This window comes from Hipposideros armiger, unplaced genomic scaffold, assembly GCF_001890085.2.
Source record: "Hipposideros armiger isolate ML-2016 unplaced genomic scaffold, ASM189008v1 scaffold_186, whole genome shotgun sequence".
NCBI lineage: Eukaryota > Metazoa > Chordata > Mammalia > Chiroptera > Hipposideridae > Hipposideros > Hipposideros armiger.
Genome location: NW_017731536.1, coordinates 2,306,157 through 2,327,422, shown reverse-complemented (window position 1 = coordinate 2,327,422; position 21,266 = coordinate 2,306,157). Strand labels below are relative to the sequence as shown.

At 51.2% G+C, this 21,266-nt stretch overlaps 1 protein-coding gene across 7 annotated transcripts in view; it reads right to left on the bottom strand.

Moving 5' to 3' along the window:
* The window catches only part of CTIF (cap binding complex dependent translation initiation factor), a 284,572-nt gene that overhangs the window by 132,520 nt on the left and 130,786 nt on the right, over positions 1 to 21,266 (bottom strand). For all 7 annotated transcript variants that reach the window (XM_019652735.1, XM_019652734.1, XM_019652738.1 and 4 more), the window contains one exon: positions 6,157 to 6,233. In XM_019652735.1, the coding sequence (XP_019508280.1) occupies positions 6,157 to 6,233 (77 nt within the window). The remainder of the gene's footprint in view (positions 1 to 6,156; positions 6,234 to 21,266) is intronic.

Below are 21,266 nucleotides of genomic sequence, written 5' to 3'. Positions count from 1 at the left end.
GCCTTAGTCATCTTCATGGGACGAGAGACTCCTGACTGAAGGGAATAGCAAGCTCCAGAAAGCAACTGTGACTCAGAGAAGGGGTTTAAGGAGGCACTGGACCTCCCCCGGGGTCCTTGCCCACGAGCCCAGATGTAAAGAGGAGGAGGGATAAGGTGGCTTCCAGAATGGAATGAGGGGTCTCCCGTAACCACTGATGACCATCAAAGCATGGGGTAGGGTTGTCAGAGAGTGGTCTTAATGAGGGTTAACGACAACTGTTAAAATCATATTTTTGTACTTGGAGCAGGGGGGAGAAATGCATGAGGCTGCTGATGGGGTGGATGATGTAAAATTAAAGAGGCGGGATCTGAATTTGCCTTCTGTCAGAGAACATGTGTTGCACCAGGAAAGGCGGACCCAGCTAGAGCATCTGTTTGGTGCTGAGGGCCTGGGAGGAGACTGTGGGAGGGAGGTGGGTGCTCTGAGATCTCATAGTCTTGCTTGAGGGATGGAGCAGTGTTGCTCAGAAAAAGAGAACTCTTCGTGGGAGGTCACAAATGAACCCTGACCATGTCTGAGGAAGCTTGGAGAACAAAGTGCTAGAGACTGCAGCTATGTGTATACGGTTCCAATTTTCAAAAATCAGGAAAATATAGATATTATCTCTTCCAAAGATATTCCCAAACAGATGATTTGGAAAAAAAGATGGAACCACTAAATAGCTAGCATAGATTCACACAGACCAAGTCATGGCCAGGCCACATCTACGTCCTCTTTTGAAAAGGTTACTAGCCTAATACATCTGGGGAACTCTGCAAACATTAAGATTCAAACGGTGTTTCTAGGGGCTTGCTACATAACTCATCCTGCGACCAGTCCTATTCATTAATTTTTTTTTTTAAATTGAGCTATAATTCACATACTGCAAAAACCCACCCTTTTAAATTTATATAATTCCGGATTTTTTTTAGTATAGTCATAGAGTGGCATACCCATCACCACTAATTCCAGATGTCCTGTTTGTTTTTATCAGTGACCTAGATGATGTCACAGAGAACTTGCAAAATGAAATCTAATGGCTGACACACTGACTTTCCCTCGGGAAAGCATCTGACACACAAAGGAGGTAAACCCTTAGGCACATTTCAGCAGAGGAAGGGGAGAGATGAGATTCTTAATTGGTTCTACGATTAGAGGACACCAAGCCACAGTCACGATCAATCAGACAGAGGCAACAGGAGCTGCCAGAGGATCTGCTCGCGCCGAAGCACCCAGCACGTGGTCCCACCGCACCACCTGGGGGCCCAGGGCGGGGTGGCACTTCTCTGGAATTCTCCAGAGCATCCTTGCCCCTAGGGAAACTGCCCTAGGCTAAGAGAGTTCCCAGCTGAAGGTCATGCCCCATCCCCAGGTGGTCTCCATCCGATGACCAGCGGACATGGGGATATAAAGACCTGCCCCTTCACTCTAAAGTCACCCCAACTTCAGAACTGCCCACAGGGTCAGACCTTCCCATCCAGACTGCACTGCAGCTCAACTTCTCCCTCTGCCCAATCCTGCACCCTTCCCTTCCTGTTGGCTGTATTGATCCTACAGGCACTCCTTAGTAAGTGTCCGGCCTGTTTCTCTCCATCCCAGAGTCGGTCTCCCAGGGAACACAGATGCTGACAGACATTCGTTTGTTGCCTCAGTGTGTTCATCTCCTCAAATGGAGTGGAGAGAATCCTTCCCCTTCCCCTTCACCACCTGGGTGAGACCTCACTCAAGGTCAACACAGGCAGTGGGTCAAGGGCATGGCCAGGTCGCAGCCCTATTCTGAGTTTGCATCCTGTGGGTAGGGCTGGGGGTGGGAGACAAACCTCAGTGGCCCCCCTTCCAGTCAGCAGGGCTCCAACTTGGATGGGGACAGAGGACCCTGAGGCACACTGCTCTTGAGGAATGCATGAAATACTCATTTAGTACATTCACATCATGAAAGGCGCAATTTTGTCTGAAATCAGCAAACATCTTAGACTAGTTTCCCTAAATAAATGAGTGGTTACCAGTTGTCCAAGTTTTGAGAACCATTGCAAGGAGAAAACCTTTGAACTGTTCACGAGCTTAACCTTTTTCTGCCCCGTGAGGAAAAGGCATCCACAACTTGGTTTTAATCAGAGACCCTGGAAGCAGCCCATGGAATGTGGGGGCAGAGTCTGCAGACCGCTGCTCTGGAGGGACCCCCTTTCCCTGCCAGCCTCGACAGCGGAGGCAAAGCTAATCCAGGAGAAGGACTGACTGACACCCTGGGTGCCTTGGGGTGGGTGGGTGGGAGGGAGCAAGATAAAGCTCTCTGGGCTCACATGAATCCAGAGCTTGTTAGGGTCATGGGGTGACAGCCTACCCCTCACTGCAGACACCCTCGCTGCACTCTCACCTTACAGTGTTTCCTGGGTGTCTCAAATCCTCTCTGATCTGACACTAAGACCATTTCCAGGTGCATTACCAGGATTAGCTCATATAAGCCTCCCAATTAGTAGACCCATTTTACAGAAGAGAAAATAGTTTCCAAGATATGAAGTAATTTGCCCAGATCACAGAGTTAGCGAGGAGAGGAGGTGGGGTTCACATCCAGTGTCTAACTCCATAGCATGTGCCTCAGACTTCAACAACTTGAAAAGAAAAGCAGTAAGGGCACCGCTAAACACCTACCTCCAGAGTCTACCTGGAACAGGGAGACAGACTTCTGGGAAGACTAGGGCTCTACAGCCCAGTTTGCAAATTCCTGTTCCAGGTTGCAGGGTATCACAGAAACTGAGGTTCAGCAACGTGTGGTGTGTGTGTGTGTGTGTGCGCGCGCGCGCGTGTGTGTGTGCGCGTGCATGTGTGTGTGCATGCGTGTGTGTGTGTGTGTGTGTGTGTTTGCAGCTACCAGGCACAGCTCCAGCCACTTTGCAGGAAGATCCAAGGCCACAGACCCCTGTGGGCATTCCAAGGAGAGCCACAGAGACCCAAGGGGCTAGAGCAGGCCATTTCCCTTCATGTGACATTGCAGCCACACTCCAACTGTGCACCTACCAGCTCCCTGCTCTTGGCCGTTTCTGAGTCAAATGTCTACTTGAGATGGTGGAGTTGAAAGGAAGAGAGATTTGGAGTCAATACAGGCACATTCAGCTCTGTCACTCCTTAGCTAACATTCCTGGCCTCAGTTATTCCACCTGTTAAATGGGAAACAGTACCCGCTCTCCCCCACCAGAGGGAGAGATCACAGGCATGGTGCAGATGCTGGCGGTGCCCTTCGGCTGCCAAGACGGACTTTGGTCACCTCTCCCTCTGCCACCTTGGGAATGCAAGCCTCTCGGTGCGGCTTAAGTGCCCAACACTAGGAAAGTTAACCTGCTGTATGAAAGTGTTAGCTATCAAGGTCAAATACAAAGATTTGGCCTTGGCAAGGCCACCACTATCCATCATCAGCTGGGAAGCTTAAGGTCAACCTGATAATATTCTGCAGCCATTCCTCAAGTGTTAGTATCACACACTCCACCAACAGGGGCTCTGGTGTTGGCTTCCTGCTTCCAGACAATGAGGTCCTTAAACTATCTGGCTGCATGGTCTTCTCCTGAAAGTGCCCGTGCCTGGGAACTCCATGATGTAAGTGACAGACTGTACCGTATTCCAGACTGTGAATATAGGTGGAGCGTACTTGCTCAGTCCGGGTCTGCTGCCCCACATTGCAGAGTCTGATCTCTGATAGATAGCAAGACGTCTGTTCCGTGAGTCTGTCTTCGGCCCAGCTGAGCACGCTCTCCTTCCATTTCAGCCGATTTCCTCTGGTTTGGGTCCCTGTGCATGTGGACGCAGCTGCTCCTCGGCCCTCCGTATAAATCTTTCATGAGTTTACCGGCGTGAACATCCTTCCCCTGCAGCCTCCTCGTCCCTGGCCCCGTCCATTAGCCTCTCCTCACAGGACATGCTTTCCATCCCTTTAATCATCTTTATTGCCTGGCGTTGGACTCTGTCCCGGGTCCACATCCTTTGCGAGGTGAGCTGGCCCAGCCAGGAGTTTGTTAACAGGAGAGCAGCCCAGAGGAAGGGCAGCTTCCCAGTGCCTGTGGGTCATGCTCCTCTTCCTACATTCCTGGGTCACGCTGCTGCTTTCCGGAGGCCTGCCACTGTCCAGGGACTTCGGCTGGGCGAGTCGACCTGGCCCACAAGTGGAGGTGGGGACCTGGATGCTGAGTCCAGGAAAGCAGGGCAGAGGGTGACCTCTTGTGCAGAAGCTTGGGGACTCCCCACACCTCTAGACATGCACTCTGGGGACCATGGGGCAAGGGAGGAAGGACACTGAGCCTCTGCACGCCCCAACACCTTCCCCAGGTCTCTGTGAACCTCATTCTCCCTGTAGGGGGTTGCCTCCTACATCTTCCCTCCCCCAGGCACCAGACCCCGGACATTAGCCTTGTGAAGCTGCACACCAAAAGGGTAGCACACAGTGCATGCATTAGGGACAGGGCTTGCTCCAATTCTCCCGGCTCAGTTTCCCCTTTTCATGCCACTGCGTAACAGCGCCCAGCAGTTCGGATTTCTAATCCAGGACGGCTCTCCTCCCAGCTGGTTGTGCATTTACTATTCTGTTTCAGACCAGCTAAACCCAGCAGCTGATGATGAGGCATTCCGGGTGCCCAGTCTTCTGCCTACTCTGAGCTGGGGCTACCACCCAATGCTCCACGTTCAGGGCCTGAGCGCGGAGGGAAGGATTAAGGACCCTGGTCAGCCACAGCCCTGGCCTCAAGGAGCTGCACGAGAACAGGTGCTTCTAATTTTCTTTCTTTTTTTTTTTAATTGGGGAATTGGGGGATGGGAACAGCCTGGGGAATTGGGGGAAGGGGAACAGACAAGTTGCTGTCCTTTTATTCTTCAGTCTAGTTGTGGAGGACGTTGCTTCACTGGCCCATGTTGGTATTATCATTGCGCTCTTCCTGGGTGAGGCAGATCAGTCGCCGGCTTCTGGACGGCCATTCACGGCGGCTACTGGCTACACACGGTAGCCCATGGCAACCCACTGCAGCAGTGACTGCAGCCTACGGTGACTCACGGCAGCCCAGCTCCAGGTTGAGCAGTTGTTCAGCATCTTAGCTGTGGAGGGCAGTGTCACTGGCTCTCATATGTGGGATCCGAACCGGGCTCTCTGGCATCCCAAGCCAGCTCTTAACCACCGTGCCACTCGGCCGGCCCCCCTTCTAATTTTCTGAGCAAGGATGTCAGCTGGACTGTTTCACGGCTCTCTGAGAACATTCTCTGAATTTAGGTAAAACTACAATACCTTTACTGTCATTACAGGTAAAACCACAAACCATCACTGTTACTTAAGAAGAAATCCCTATAGAGGAATGCCTCATTTTAATTCTTCAGGCAGAAGCCTCCTTCCCTTCTTCCTCCCTTCTTTAATATTTCCATCCAGAAATCACGCATGTTCAAGCAAAAAACACACTCTTAACACCTCCTTCTGCCACAAATCGCAAACGTTGTTCTGCACCTGGGGTTTTCCATTTGCAATAAACCTTGAAGCCCTTCCCTGTCAGAAAGCCTTTGAGGGAGCAGAGGCATGCCCTCCCAGGACGCCCAGCCTCAGTGGCTCACTCGTTCCTAACGCAGGGCTGCCTCATGGCCACTCTCCTGGGCCTCGCTACCACCCAGGACTCTGAACTCCAGGTGATCCTGGTTCCTGCTTTCTTTTCAGTGAGCTCCTCCGGGCGTTCGAGAGCAGTAGCACGTGCAGTTGCTGTGTATCACCTGCCACAGCAGAGCCTCACAGGCCAGGGACAACTCCCAGTGACTGGGGTGGAGGAAAGACAGACAACCTTGGAACTGCGAGCTCCAGAGCCTCCTGGAGGCCGTGTCTCAAGACACGTGCCAGCGAGGTTCTAGCCTCTTGCTACTGCTGCTGCTGTAAGATCCAAGGAAAGAGCCGCTTTTCTCCTGATCTGTAAAACCTGGACTCCTAAAGGCGTCCATTCCCAGGGTCAACCAAGAAAAACGTAGCCCCTGCCGCCTAACCAGTAGCCAACCCCACCGTGCCGACCTCATCATAGGTATCAGCTGGTGATGGGTGAAAGCCAAACATAGGCCAGTGGTGGCGGAGCTCCACGTGGCCGACAGAGGAAAAGAAAACCCAAAGCTCGTGGCAGTCTCTCCTACCTTCGGTCATTTCTCCTCCGCCGGAACAACTTCTTCGTGTGAGCAATCTCCACCTCGTGGGGCATCGGGTGGTAGCCCTGCAGCATGGGGGGAGGAGGGGGCATCGTTAGCAACTTCGGAAAGAGCGCAAAGAACTTCTGGGACTGAACTAACGATAACAACATCGACGACAGAAAGAAAATGGAGCGTTTGGAAAGACTAGACTCTGACCACCAAAGCCAGGCTGAAAAATGGAAAATACTAGGGTCCGTGAATTTCCCAGCAGGCAGTGATGCTGGAGCTACAGAGTCAAAAACGGTAGGGACACAAAGGGGACCTTAGAATTCGTCATATCCAGTCAGTCAAATTACAGCTGAGAATGCTCAGGTCCAGAGAGGTGAATGAGCCTTTCAAGGTGTCGCAGAGTTTACCACAGGGCTGGGACCACGCCCTGGATTCACTGGCTGTGTGAGTGACAAGTTACTTCTCTAACATCAAGTTTCCTAACACAATGGGAACGTTAATATCTTCTTCTCTGAGCTGTTCAGAGGACGGAGGGGATACAGACCCCTTGGAAGCCCTAAGACTCACGCAGAGGGAATGTTCTAGGACCCAGGTCTCTCCATCCTAGTCCAGGACCCCCATGCAATTTTACCCAAGGCCCTCATTCCTTATACTCTTGGGGAGCAGTTAGGGAAAACATGCAAATAGCTAAATGCCTTTACAATTTTTAAACTGGGGAAAATCCTACGGATGGTTTCTTGTATATTGTCATCCTGACAACAACAACTTATACATTTACTTCACAGTTGGTGAGAGGCCCTCTACTTGTAACGTGGGGCTGGTTCCAGAAATGCCAGGTCCCAGGTAGGATGATTTGCAGAAGCTGGGCTGATGGCCGCCTCCCTCCCCGCAGCAGGAAAGTGTGTTCTGGTGGGACACGGGGAGAGCACTGCCCATCCATTACGGACAGCCTGGGCGCGTGGTGGGAGGGACCTAGGCCTGGGGGTCTGGTAGGAGGGGGTGTGTGGCTTGGGCCTGGGACACCTGTGTCCAGGCCGACTCAGGGTCCACAGGACTTTGGGCACACACAGGGTGAGAGAGGGAGTGACAGGGCACAGCATTCTGGACAATGGTCAGTGAGTCCATTTGGCCCAATCTCCCCCTTTACAGATAGGGAGACTGAGGCCCAGAGAGCTCATACAATGAATTACAGACAGGCAGTTGTTGGGGGCTGGCGGCCCAGACCCTCTACGGTGAGGGCACGTGCAGCCCCCCAGATTTGGGCTGCACAGCTGAGGGCCCTGCTGGCCCTGACCAAGGAGTGGGGATGGATGTTTGCAGCCCCGGCTAAGCCAGGACTGGCCAGTCTTGGGAGCGTCCCGTGGAGGGCGACAGGCTCAGGAGGACACGGGGACCCTGGCATTACGGACATTCAGCCTCGACTCCTAACGAGTCCAGGGAGCGCATGACACATGTCAAAGTATATTTTAATAACAGTCTCTCCCTCCCACCCTCTCTTGCCTCTAACAATCCAGCCAAAAAAGCATGAATGAATTCCGGGCTCCAGGCAGCCACAAAGGGCCTCGGTGGCCTTAGGATGTGCTTTGTTTAATAGTTTTCTCAAAGGATATTATTTGCTTTCTTTAATACAAAACACAAACAAGGAAAAACACCCAGTCTTCCCTCTCGTTTCCGCTCTCCCACCCGGACCCGGGTCTGGGCTGGCGTCTTCCCTCCCTGCTCCCTCCAGGCCTCAGGTCGCAGTAGGAACACACTGGGCGTGCCCCGCAGAGACAATGGAAGGAAGCACAGGGGGCCTCTCAAGTGGTGGCCTGGATGGGGGTCTCGGCTCTGAGTCCAGGCAGCGGGAGCCGTCCGCAACACTTGGCCCTCCAGGAGCCCACGAGGGGCCAGCACCCCCAGTCTGGGCCTCAGAGTCCGGGGCTCTGAGTTGCGTCCGGGCCTCCTCTCCTCACACGCTGGCTGCAGCACGAGGGAGCGGCCCCGGGACCCAACCTCAGCGTGGAGTCCGAGCTCTCCGCCAGAACTCTGGTGTCGCCCAGTGGGCGCATCGGGCCACGCAGGGCTTCTTATGAAGCCACTGCTATGACCTCGGTCTCCATTAATCCATCCCCCCAAATGAATATATATACACACAGAGGGTGCCAAAACAATGTACACACGTTCTAAGAAAGGAAAAAACCGTGTTAAAATTGTAACATTCAATATATCCCGATAACAAAAGATGAATCCAAGTCATGTGTATACATTTTTTTTTGGTACCCCTGGTATATGGATATAAAATATAATTGTAGTTAAAGGAATGGCTTTGGAGCTAAACTGTGACAGTACGTCTGGCTCTCCCTCTCGATGGCTATGTGACTTTGAGTAAACGACCTAACCTCTGTGTGCCTCCGTTTCCACGTCTGTAAAGTGGAGGAATAATAGCATTAGCCTGTAGGGTCCTTGTGAGGGTTAAAGGAGCTGATAAATATGTCAAGAACATAGAATATTTATTGCCTGCTACACAGTAAACCTCAGTAAGTATCTCTAGTGTCATCACCATCACCATCATCATCATCATCATCACCATCCCCCCCCCCTTTCCCATGAGCCTGACACTCTGCTCAGGGTTGAGTGTCCCAGCACAAGGGAGGCTGCTTTGCTTCCTGTCCTCATGGAGCTCCCAGTCTTGGCAGAGAGAGTCCAGCAGAGGTGGTTTGCAGGGGAGGAGGACGTGGGAATCCCAGGTCAGGGAAGGCAGAGGGAATTAGCAGAGGGCCTGCTGGCCCACATGGTGTGCTGGGGGATGGCGGACGAGTTCTGCCTGTGCTCTCTTTCTGAGGCTGGCAGACCCCAGCGGGAGGTCCAAAATCAGCGGAACAAAGTGACAAAGTTGACAGAACAAAGCCTGGCACCTCTGAGGTTCTCCCTTCCCCAGAAACAATCCAGACTACAGAAGACCCACAAAGCCACCCAGGGCCCCAGCCTATTGGCATCGTGGTGAGTAAATGAATGAGCCCTACCTTCCCTGGGACACTTACACAGAACTTTCAGGCACTCAGGCATGCAGTGGGGTACACTGTATTTAGACACGCTTCCCTGGAGGACCCTTTATTCCTCAAACTCAAGCTGGTGGTTGGTACCAAGTGACACGCAACCCAAGGTGCTGCCCATACTCTGCCCAAAACAAGGGCATCTGGGTTTCAACAAGGGCCAGTGTGAGGCCAACAGAAGAAGCAAGTGGGAGGAAAATCTGTGCTTAGACACATATCTTCCATCAGATTAGCTGCTGACTCAGTAAAAGTCCTTTAAGGTCACTGGCTAGAGGTAAGACTTGTACATGAATGTTCATAGCAGCATTATTCACAATGGCCCCAAACGGAAACAACCCCAATGTCCACTAACTGATGATGGATAAATAAAATGTGATCTGTCCATACAGTGGGGTATTATACGGCCATAAAAAGGAAAGGCTGGTAGATGCCGTAACATAGGTAAACATTGAAAACATCATGCTCAGGGAAAGAAGCTAAGACACCAAGTGCCACATAGTGTGTGATTTCATTTTTATGAGATGTCCAGAATAGGTAAATCTACAGAGACTGAAGGTAAGATTCGTGATCACCAGAGGCTGTGGGGAGGGAAGATGGGGAGTGACTGCTAATGGGTACTGGGTTTCTTTTGGGGTTTTGAAAATATCGTAGAATTAGATAGTGGTAATGGTTGTACAAGCTTGTGAATACACTAAAAACCATTTAACTGCATACTTTAAAAGGGTGAATTTCATGGCATGTAAATTATACCTCGTTTAAAAGGTGGAAAAAGTACCTGAGAGCAGTATATTCTAGGTAGGGGCAATGCCAAGTGTAGAAGAAGGAGAAGGGACAGGAATAAAAAGATCCAGCCACATGGAAAGTGTTCCTGTCGCATTCCCTTTCTAGGAAGCAGCTGCTCCAAAACACTGTTCGTAAGACAGAGCTGGAAAGGGTGGCATGTCCTAGGCAAGGGACACGCAATGAGAGAAGTGACAAATAAGGAGTCTGGAAGGGAGCATGAGCTGGTATCTCCAGGCCTGGCCAGGGGAGATGGTGTTCTGGCTTGAGACCAGGCCTGGCCAGGGGAGATGGTGTTCTGGCTTGAGACCAGAGATCCCTCCCTGCTTTTTAGGCAGGATAAGTACTTCCAGTGGAGAATGGCAAATTTATCGGGCTTGTCACAATTACCCTTTAAGAGCATGAGCGGCCTTTGCTCTAATTCTTTACTCAACAAAGCCTTCCACTCCACGCTTTGACAGAGCCACATGGGGATGGACATCAGTCAGCTCATGTCTGTCCAGGTGTGAGTCCTCCCCATAGGTGAGGGTGCCGGCCCTCTGGTTTACCAGCTGGTTGGTGCATTTTGTCAGTGAGCGTCAGGTGCCTCTGTACCACCTTGCACCACCCAGGTCCTCCCTGCTCCTCCTCCACATGAGAACACTTCTCTCTTTAGCTCTGAGACCTGGCTGCAGCTCCCCTCTGTCTAACCTCTGACCACTTTCAATAACTAAATGGGCCTGGGAGACAAGTAGATTATATAAACCAAGCCTCTCCAGGGAGGGAGGGAAGATAATACTCCTTCCGTGAGCAGTGCTGGTGGAGTACACATGGATGGATCTCTCTCTCTCTCTCTCTCTCTCTCTCTCTCTCTCTCTCTCTCTCTCTCTCTCTCCCTCTCTCCCTCCCTCCCTCCCTTCCCTCCCTCCCTTTCCCAGAGGTCAGCACTATATAAGACATAACATTGTGGGGGCAACACATTGTTGCTTTGCTTTGGATGCAGGAAAACACATGATGTAAAATCCACCCATTCCAGGGTAGAGTTGCTGGCCCCAGGCTGGGTGTGCAAGGACCTTGCCCTGAGATGACAACTATAAACAAACAAATCTTGGGTCTGGGGGTGAGGGTAGAGGGAGAGAGGGAGGGCAAAGGAAGCACACTGAGCAAGGACAGCAGGTGTGCCTGGTGGCTCTGAGACCGGCTGATTCTATGATAAGAGTGACAGACTTCCACGAGGCCACAGAGTCTCCACCCACCCACGCATCCATCCACTCACCCATCCACCCTTCTACTCATCCACCCATCCTACAAATACTGTTGTTTTAGGCACTGCAGACAGAGTAGTGAAAAACAGGCAAGATGCTTATTCTTATACAGCATCCATTCTAGTGAAAGGAGAGAGACAATCAACAAATACGTAAATAATACGATAAACGATGACGAACGCTGCGGAGCAGAACTAGGCAGGGCAGGGGAATGAGCGCGGCAGGGGTGGGGTGGAGGTGGTCAAGGAAGTCCTCTCTCTTACTTGATATCTACCCACCTACCCTTCCACCCATCAGTCCATCCTTGGCTCTCCCTCACCCGACCAGCACTGAAGGCCCACTAAGTGCCAGGTGCCTCAGATGGAGAAAAACAGAATGAACAGACCCAGTCCCAGCCCTAGGAATGCAGGTGAACATGGAAGAGCCAGCCAATGTGTGCTGGGCACCACAGCAGAAGTTGAACAGATGTCTCTGGGAGCCCCGAGGAAGGAAGGAGGGCTTCTCTTGGGAACAGGGTCAGAGAAGCTTCATTGAGGGGGTGGTACTGGAGCGGAGTCTTAAAGGTTTCAGTAGGAGCTCAAGAGAGGAGAAGAAGGCATGTTTATAGCGTCAACACGCTGGCCAACAATGCCAGTGTCATGGGCGGAGTGTGTGGAGATGCGCTCGGCACTGCGGAAGGGAATGGAGGTACCAGGCTCCGAGGGCCAGTGCCGGAGCCCCTGACCGCAGTGTCTGGCTGGTGCCTGCCATCGGCATAGTCCTCTCAGCCCCTGTACAGGGTAGAATTGTGTGCCCCTAAAAGATGAGTTTCGGTCCTAACCCTAGGTACCTGTGAACACGACCTTATTTGGAAATAGGGTCTTTGCAGATGTGATCAAGCAAAAATGAGGTCAGACTGGATTTAGGGTGATGCTTAAATCCAATAACTGGTGTCCTTGGAAAAAGAACACCATGTGAAGATTGGAGTTATGCCGCCACAAGCCAAGAAGCTACTAGAAGCTAGAAGAGGGGCCTGGAGCAGGTCCTTCCTTAGAGCTTTCAGAGGGAGCACGGCCCTGCTGACACCTTGATCTCGGACTTCCTGACCCCAGAACTGTGAGACAATGAATTTCTGTTCTTTAAGGCAACCATCCGTGGCACTTTGGTGTGGCACTAGCAAACTAATACAAGTGGAAGAGTGGGCAAAAACATCTGTGCTTTGAAAGGGTTATTTTTCTAACAGTACATCCTTTGCCAAAACAGAACGTTGAATCTGTGTAAGTTACAGGCTCAGCAGGCAATTTCATCATATTTTTACAGAAGAAGAGGCTTAGTAAGGTCAAGGAAGTTGCCCAAGGCCACCCAACCAGCTGGCAGCAGCCTGTGTCTGCATCTCCAAGGTCCCCGCTCCCAACGGTGATGTCACTTGTGCTCGCTTGGGCAGTACATATACCAACTGTGATGTCACTTGGCTGACACCTATCAGGGCAGCGAAGTGGAGGCCCACGCCTGGGGGCATCAGAGAGCTCTCTCCTGCCCTACCTCTGAGCCTCTGGTGCCCAGCCATGCACTGTGGGTCCTAAGAAGCGAGGAGTGGCTGAGAGCAAGCCCTGATCTGTGCTGGAGCCACAGCTGGGCAGCCCCACTTCTGACCATGCTGCCTCCCACCAGGCCTGAGAAGGGAGAGCTGGTGTCACCAGGCACTGGTTCCAATGCCCGCCCCATGTCTGCCCTGCAGAGTGCTTGTTGTGTCCCCTCAGATGCCCCGGCCACGGCCCCTTGGGCAGGCCTCTGCTCCTCTGTCACTAGAGGGGGGTGCTCCTGGCCACCAAGCTCGCCCTGCCTGCCTTTCACTCATTGGTCGGTGGGGTGGGGGCCCCTGGCTGCTGCTGTGCCTGATTCCCATTTAATCTGGCTGGACAAGGTTTAGACGTGACCCACGGAGCTCAATCGCATGGCCTGCAACCTCATGGGACCCCATGCTCACTTTCCCCCCAAGGGATTTTCTTGATATTCCCATGACCTTTGAACTCCAACCACTAACCCTGGACCTGGGCCTGATAGAAATCAGCGGGGGGGCCAACTGCCTCTCGCAGGTCTGTTATCTTTCTCCCTCACACACCTTTGCTTTTTGCAAAGGGAGTGTTATTCACAAATACGGAGGAAGCTTCCTCCTGTTGTGTGAAGGAATCCCCCCACCCCTGTCTTCCGGGACCTGGACAAACAGCAGGCTAACCCCACAGCCTGTAGGAGGAGGCGGTGCAGCTGTGAAATGGTGAGTTGGAAAGGAAGGCAGCAGCGGGAGGTCTCAAGTGGGGGGTTGTCCTCACCAGTCAGTCCCCTGACCAGGTAAGCCCTGTTCTCTCCAGTGATACCCGTTTGCCCCGGTCATGCCCGGATAGTGACTCTCTGCCCTGACCTCTTAGAAACCACGGTCCCTCTCTTCTTCAGGAGTGTGCACACTGTCCCCACCAGGCTCTTGTCACTCTCAAGAATGCTATTAAATAGTCATACATGGAAACTAATGGCTTCCTTCTCTCCAGAAAGTTCCACATGACAGAGTGGAGGGCCCCATGAATCTCCTGGCTCAGAAGAACTGGCGCTTCAGGAGGCAGGACAGACCCTGAGACAAAGCCAGCTGGGACTCCCCAGGCTCCCTGAGGGCGAATGGTACAAAGGAACCACAGCACTTGGCAACTTAAAGGGCCATAAAAACACCAAGCTCAGCTCCTCTGACAATGAGCTTGTCTCGGTAGTGGAGGCTTCCTCCTGCTGGGGGTCATGTTTTTTCATAGCTTCTAAGAAGTTATCCTACAAGGTCTCACTCCACGTGGGCAGGATGTGTGGGTCACGTCCAAGCTGAAATAAACAGGTAATGTTTCTAAAATTCCTGGAATCTCGAGGCTGTATATCTATTCAGAGAAGCTGTCCTGTTTCAGAAAGACGGAGGGGTTGGCGGGCTGGGCCATGTTTAAATGCGTGGTTTTTCTAACTTTTAGTCTATTTTTCTACATCAGCAGAGACCCTTTAGAAAACAATACCTTAGCTGTAGTCCCAACATAAAAACATAGATAGAAGGAGACAGAAAAGAAATCCGGAGGCTGCCTCTGAGCCCTCAGCACCCACCCCTGGCTCCGGCGGCCCCCACACGCACCCTGGATCATGAACCTAAACTCCACCCACTCTGAAAAGCTCTCCTCTAAATACCATGCTGGATGCTGGCTCCACAAGAGCTGGACGTTTTTCTAGAAGAGGAACTTCATTTAGGTACGCTGGACAGGTTTTAGTGACGCCTATGACCCCCTGAACTGGGCATGAACACTTGGGCTGTGGCAGTTCTTTGGAGAAAGGGTCCCGGCATTCATCCGACACCTGTGCCTACACGGTACTGCGGTTACAGGGCTAGGTCGTCAGCATTGCTGGCGCATACAAGCCTTCCTGGATGCACCAAGCCAATAAAACCCACCCCTCCTTTTCCCTTCAAGTTGGGTTTCTCGCTGTAACAGCCCAAAAGAGTCTTGACTAATAAACTGCACCCACCCATTAGGCAACCTGGGTCGCGGCTCTGTGGCCAAACTCAGGTTCCACTGAGGAGTGGTTTCTGCCAGCCCTCTTCTCCACCTCACGGAAAATGGAGATGAAAATATCTGTCCCTCCTAGTTCCTTCGTCAGGACTATTGAAACCTTCCTTTGATTTCATGGGCCAGTCAAGTCCCCTTTTATCTTCAAAATATTTTGAGATGTATTTCTGTCACTTACAACCAAGAAAGTCCTAAATAATTCAGCATGATACAATTTTAGGTGTTGCTATGGTTGATCGTATTATCCCATGAAATCACGGAACACAAACATGGCCCTCCCATGGGTAGCCACATCAGGAAGATTCTCCTCCGTAAGTCAAACACAAATAGCATTTACTCTATAATTTCTGAATGAACAGAAAAAAAATACATGAGAACATTGATGCAAAGGGCAGGGACTGAGAACCAACAGAAAAAATGTTAGGAAATTGTTTCTACATTATATGGTATAAAAATGTAAAGGAAACCATCACTAAAGTGCTGCTTTTTCAACTACCATTGTCAGTTTTTTATTTTGCAATGAGGACAATGCAGTAAAGGGTGTGTGTGTGTGCATGCGTGCATGTGGTGTGTTTGTGTCTTTGTGAGCCTGTGTGTGGGGAGAGTGGTGGAGGGATGGCTATGACTTTCATGAGACCAAGTGGCTCAGGGCCTTGTCCAGGTGACAAGCCCAGGGTCCACAGTCCAGTCAGTCCAGGCAGTCCTGGACGCAGGCCACCCAGGCTCACGGTGGTGTCCCTGTGTCACTGACACAGGGACAGCCACATGAGAATGGAATTGGGGCAGACAGATGCTTTTCACTCCCCTAATGAGGGACCCTTACTGAGAGCCCTGGAAGCACTGGCAAACTGAAAAAGGCAGCACTTGAAGCTGCTACAGACCAGAAGTAGGAGGGTACCCGAGAAACGTGAGAGATACAGACGGCTGTGGGAAACAGCAGCGTTTATGTTTTGCAGCCTCTGGGAAAAGCCTGGGCAAGACTGGACACAGATGACCTGCATTTTGGTCCCTACCTGAGTGATGTGTCCATAACAGATAGAAGAACCAAATCCTCGAGATGTCCATAAAGCAGACTTAAGAGACTACAAAGCGGGCCGGCCGAGTGGTGCGTTGGTTAAGAGCTGGCTTGGGACACCAGAGGGCCCCGGTTCGATCCCACATATGAGGGCCAGTGACATTGCCCTCTACAGCTAAGATGCTGAACAACAGCTCAACCTGGAGCTGGGCTGCTGTGAGTTGCCGGCGACAGCTACGCTGCAGCCCCTGCTGCAGTGGGTTGCCATGTGCTATCGTGTGTACCAGTAGCCAGCGTGAGCGGCCGTCCAGAAGCTGGCGACTGATCTGCCTCGCCTGGGAAGAGCGCAACGATAGTGCCAACTTGGGCCAGTGAAGCAACGTCCTCCACAACTAGACTGAAGAACAAAAGGACAGCAACTTGTCTGTTCCCCTTCCCCCAATTCCCCAGCGCTGTTCCCATCCCCCAATTCCCCAATAAAAATCTTTAAAAAAAAAAAGAGACTACAAAGCAATACTGGTGCTCTGGCCTCCAAAGGAAGGGACAGTCTCTGGGAAGGAGGCAAGTTTGTGAACAATTGTATGTACCTGAGGAGGTTCAAGGAGCATCTTGGGAACAGAAGCGACGATGGACTCTGGAAGAGGAGCGGCGACTCTCTGAACAGAGGACGGACACTACGTCCTGTGACCACACTATGTGTCATGGACATACGTGTAGAAAAAATGAGACTCTGCCTATGTTCCAAGGAAGTCCACCGGCCGCTTGGGAGAATGGATACACACACACACAATTTTACTGCTCCAGACTGAGGGAAGTCACATGTGGGGACAGCCAAGGTGCAAGGAACACCTGGAGGAGGAGATGCCTGAGGCTGCCCTCTGCGGTACCCGCAGGCTCTTACATTAACGGAAGCAGACTGAAACAGGTAATGGCCCCGCGGAAGTGACCAGGAAGCATGCTTCAACGGCTTCGCTGGTTTCTCCTGAGCACATGCTGGGCGGCTCATTATAGAAGCAGGCAGGAGTCAGGCCTCAGTCGGTGTAAGGCCATGTGTGTGCACATTCCTTGTTCCAGGCTTTCCCCTCTGCCTGGAGCATCTCCCCCACTTCTGCTCACCCCTGAAATCCTGTCCGGGCTTTGCCATTGGTGTAAATGCTCCATTCTGCAAAACCGACCTAATTCCCATGAGAATTAATCCGTTGGGTCACACAGCACATCGGAAAAACTCTTCTTAGCTCTCCATCCTGGAGCCCAAATGGACTGGGTAGTCGCTTGCAAGCTTGCCTCCCCAACCACGCTACAAACCTTCAGGGGCTCAGGGGCATTGCTTCCTTCACTCCTGTAGGCCCCATGGTGTCTTAGATACTATAGTCCTCCATCAGCGCTTGTTGCCTAAAAAGTTAGGCTGACTGACAATCTGGGATGGACCAGAATTGGGCCATCCCCATTCTATCCACTGTGGACCGACAGCTTTTACAGATGAGCCAGGGGCCCAGGGGCCTACAGACTGTGCCCTCAACCTGGCGACATCTCCTGTGTTGCAAGAAGCCAGGATGCTTTACAGCCTCATTGGCTCTCAACACGAAACTATGAGGCCCAGTGATCAGCGACTATAACTCTCCTTTCGTTAAATGGAAAAAATAATGGAGACCTGGATCGCCAGTCCTCAGTATGCACCGGGAAGGACTGTGGTCTCGAGGGATCACACAAGTGACAGAGGCCAGGGAGGCGAGACCAGGAGTTCCACCCTGTCTGGGCAGAGGGATGGGTGGGTGGCAGGGTCCAAGGAGGTAGGCATGGTCTCCTCAGGGACTCAAAACAAGGCTTCTGCTGCACAAGGCAGTTTTCAAGTGGGAGGGCCCGAAGTGGGAGCAGGAGTCAGGCACTGAGCGGGAAGTCCCACACAGTAGCCCTTCCTGGGTTATGGGCAGTGATTCCAGGAGAGAATTCAGCCCCCATCCTCTGCTCTGAGTTGGTGCTCTTTGCGGGTGTGAAAACACTGGGGGTAAGGGGAATTCTGGATCATAGCGGGGAACATTGCCTAGACAAAGGCCAGGAGACTCTGGGAAGTCCTCAGGGTCCTGCCTTCCCTGACGGAGCCCTCAGTTTCATCTCCAACATAGCACTTTACATGTTGCAGATGCTTCCATGAGAATCATCCACTTGGCTGATGACACTGAGAGTCGGGGAAGGGGTGAAGGGAGACCATGTGTGGGAGATAGCTTGGACGTGAAAAACCCTACCTCGTATACTCCTGGGCTGTTTGCAACAGGTTCTGTGAATACCCCCTAGGACACCCCAGAGATAAAGGAGATAAAGAAGGAGATGGCAAGGTGAGGGCATCCTTGAGCTGAGTCCCATGTGGATGAGCTGGTCCAACAATGGCGGGAAGCTAGCCTGCAAAGTCTTTCCTTCCCCTCCAGTCCTGTCCCAAAAATATGCTCCCTTCCACTGAGTGAGCAATTCTGTTTTCCTGGAAGGTATTCAAAAAAAGTCTCCTTACCATAGAAGGAACTAAACTATGTCTGCAAGGACTGCGAGCTATAATAACAGTAATAGTAGTGCCCATCACGTACTGAGGCAGGCACTGAGTTAAGAGTTTTACATGTTTTCACTAACAACCTCACAACAACCCTGAGAGGGAGGTACTATTGATCCATTCTCTACAGGAGAGGAACAGGACGACTGAAGAGATTAAATAGCAGAGCTAAAGAAATGCAGCGAGTGTGTGGTGAGGCTGGGATGTTAAGTCAGAGGCTCAGAATGGAACCATAACACAGTACCCACAAGAGCAGCAGATCTGAGACCCAGCGCCAACCACCGCAAGTCGGGCAACAGACCCCAAGTGTCCATCAGGATGGACTCTGCACAGCGTTATCACGTAAAAGGTACTCAACAAGCATTTGTTGATGGAATGAGAAAATGAATGAATGAATGGTGAGCAGAGCTCCCAATAAGCCATGAAAACGGTGAGTCGGCAAAAGGTTTTCCCTGGATTCACTTTGCAGACAATTGCAGCTCTGAAAGCATAAATTCACAGGTTTGCTGTAATTGGGCTCTGCTGGGGGTACTTTGCCTCTTCCCTCTCCTTCCTTCCAAATTAAGTCACTGATAGCTATGCTGCCAAGCCAAATATTAATACGATCAGTATCACGCAAAAATAATGGACCTCCCTGACAAAGGTGTTGTCAAAAGTGAAAAAGTGTAAGAAACACGGCCTGATGGAGGTTTCCAATTAGGAAGAAAGATGGCGAAGCATAGATAGAGATGAGCTCCTAAAAAGCTGCTTGCATGCAAAAAAATTTCTGCATGGAACCGTGTTTTAACTGTACTCGGAAATTATAAGGGCGACTGCAAATATCTTTGGTAAAAGAAATAATTGTCTCCAACTTATTAATTTTTTAAGTGAATATGTTAAGGACACGGGTTGTACCTCTCTCTGACTACAGGAAATGTACCATTTCAGAAATTCAATTACTTTTTCCATTCCCAGAAAGCAGGGCTGACCTTTTGTTGTGTGGATGTGGGCCATTAAGGATTCTCTGCCACATAAAAAGTCTTTATGGGTTGTCTTAAATTGGGCAGCCATTGGTTTCGGCTGGCTTCCTAGGCACCAGCAGCTCTGATGACCTAGTTGGTATCTATTTCTCTCCATGTCTCTGCAGCAGACAGTGATTTGACCTAGTTTCAGGGGCACAGGGATGGCTCAAGAAGGAACAGAGGGGAACACGAGAGCCTGGACACAGGACTTTGAAGTGCGGCTCCAGGCATTTTCTGGCCGTCCCCCTGCTCTGCGTAAGCACAGCTCTCATCTTCTGTCTCGTCTGTCCATCTCCAATGCCTCTTCTTCCCGCAGCCCCTCCACCTGACTCCATCCTCCTTGGGCAGCGAGGAGCTCATTCCTAGCCCAGTCTGTCCGACCTCTTAAATCCATCAGGTTCGATGTGGGGCCTCCCCACTGTCCCACCTCATAGCCCACAGGGAGGCCGTGACATGTGTACGGCCCACTGGGGTAACCCAAAGTGGTTGCTTGGGGCCAGAGGGCAGCAGCCCATAGCACCGGCTATCCAAGACCTGCCACCACCAGGCTGAGTGAGGACGCCCCGATCTTGGCTCAACCAGGGCTTATTCTCTGACACCTATCAGGACACTCTGCCCTGCTTTAAGAGCAACACAAAAATTACAAAGAGTCCAAGAAGTGGTTTTAAGAATTCTGAGCATCTGTGTTGATGCATAAACGGCAGCTAGGAAGTGTACATGCAAGGTCAACTTTCTAGAGCAGAGGTTGGCAGACTCTGTCTGCAAAGAGCCAGATAGTCACTATTTTAGGCTCTGCAGGCCATATGGTCTCTGTCACAACTACTCAGCTCTGCGGTTGTATAGCAAAAGCAGCCATAGCATAGCACTGAAGCAGCTTCCAACAGTTTCCAGCCGTATTCCAATAAAACTTTATTTATAAAAACCGGTGGCGGTCGGATTGTTCGTCTACCATTGTTCATCTACCCCAGCTCTACAGAAATGCTGGGAGGCCAAGCGCATTTTGTAGCATTTTGTCTTCCCTCTCTGCGTCCCCCGCCTCTCCCCCCACCACACACACTCAGTGGTGACTTCTTGTGATTGACAGGTGCCCAGCATTACCGCATTCTCCACCCCCTACTGCTATTGGGGCCTGCTTTCAGGGAAGGACTTGATAAACTCAGTCCCCTGAGATGAGAATAAAAGGATTATATTTACATTTCAAACAATAAAAACCTAAGGTCAGTGGCTCTCAAACTTGGCTGCTCACTGATGGTCCCTGGGGAGCTTTCAAACATCCAGGTGCCCAGGTCCCACCCCAGAGGCTCCGATGCAAGTGGCCTGGGGTGATGCCCAGGCAGTGGGGATTTTAGAAGTGCTCCAGGTGATTCTAAAGGGTGGTTGAGTTGAAAACCACCGCCTTAGACCAAAAGGGAAACAAAAAAAAATCAGTGGTTAGTGTTTTTGGAATAAGTGAGCCGGGATGGTAGAGTTTGTTTTTTCCCGACAGGACGCATGGCCAGAGCCTTTGACACCATTGTCCACAGGCAGCCACCAACACAGGCTGGTGTTGCGCAGATGGCATCATGTTTTGGCAAAATCCAAGACCTCCTCACTCTGGATTCCCTCTTGACTCTAGTACGGTTCCCTACTGGCAATCCATGCTCTATTAATACGGGTTAATCATCAGAAAAGCACCTAACAGCCTAATAGTCAATCATCAGTCAATCAGTTAGTCCATCAACCATCCTCAAAAAAAAAAAAGGGTGACCAAATCCTGCCCTAAAGAGGATTGTAACCTACGCAGGGAGACAAGATAACCACAGATGAAATAAAAAACACGATTAGCCATATTCACATTATATAATAAGGCAGTGATTCCCACACTTTGCTGTACACTCTAATCATCTAGGCAGATTAAAAAATTCCCAATGCCTAGGTGGTATCCCATGCCAAT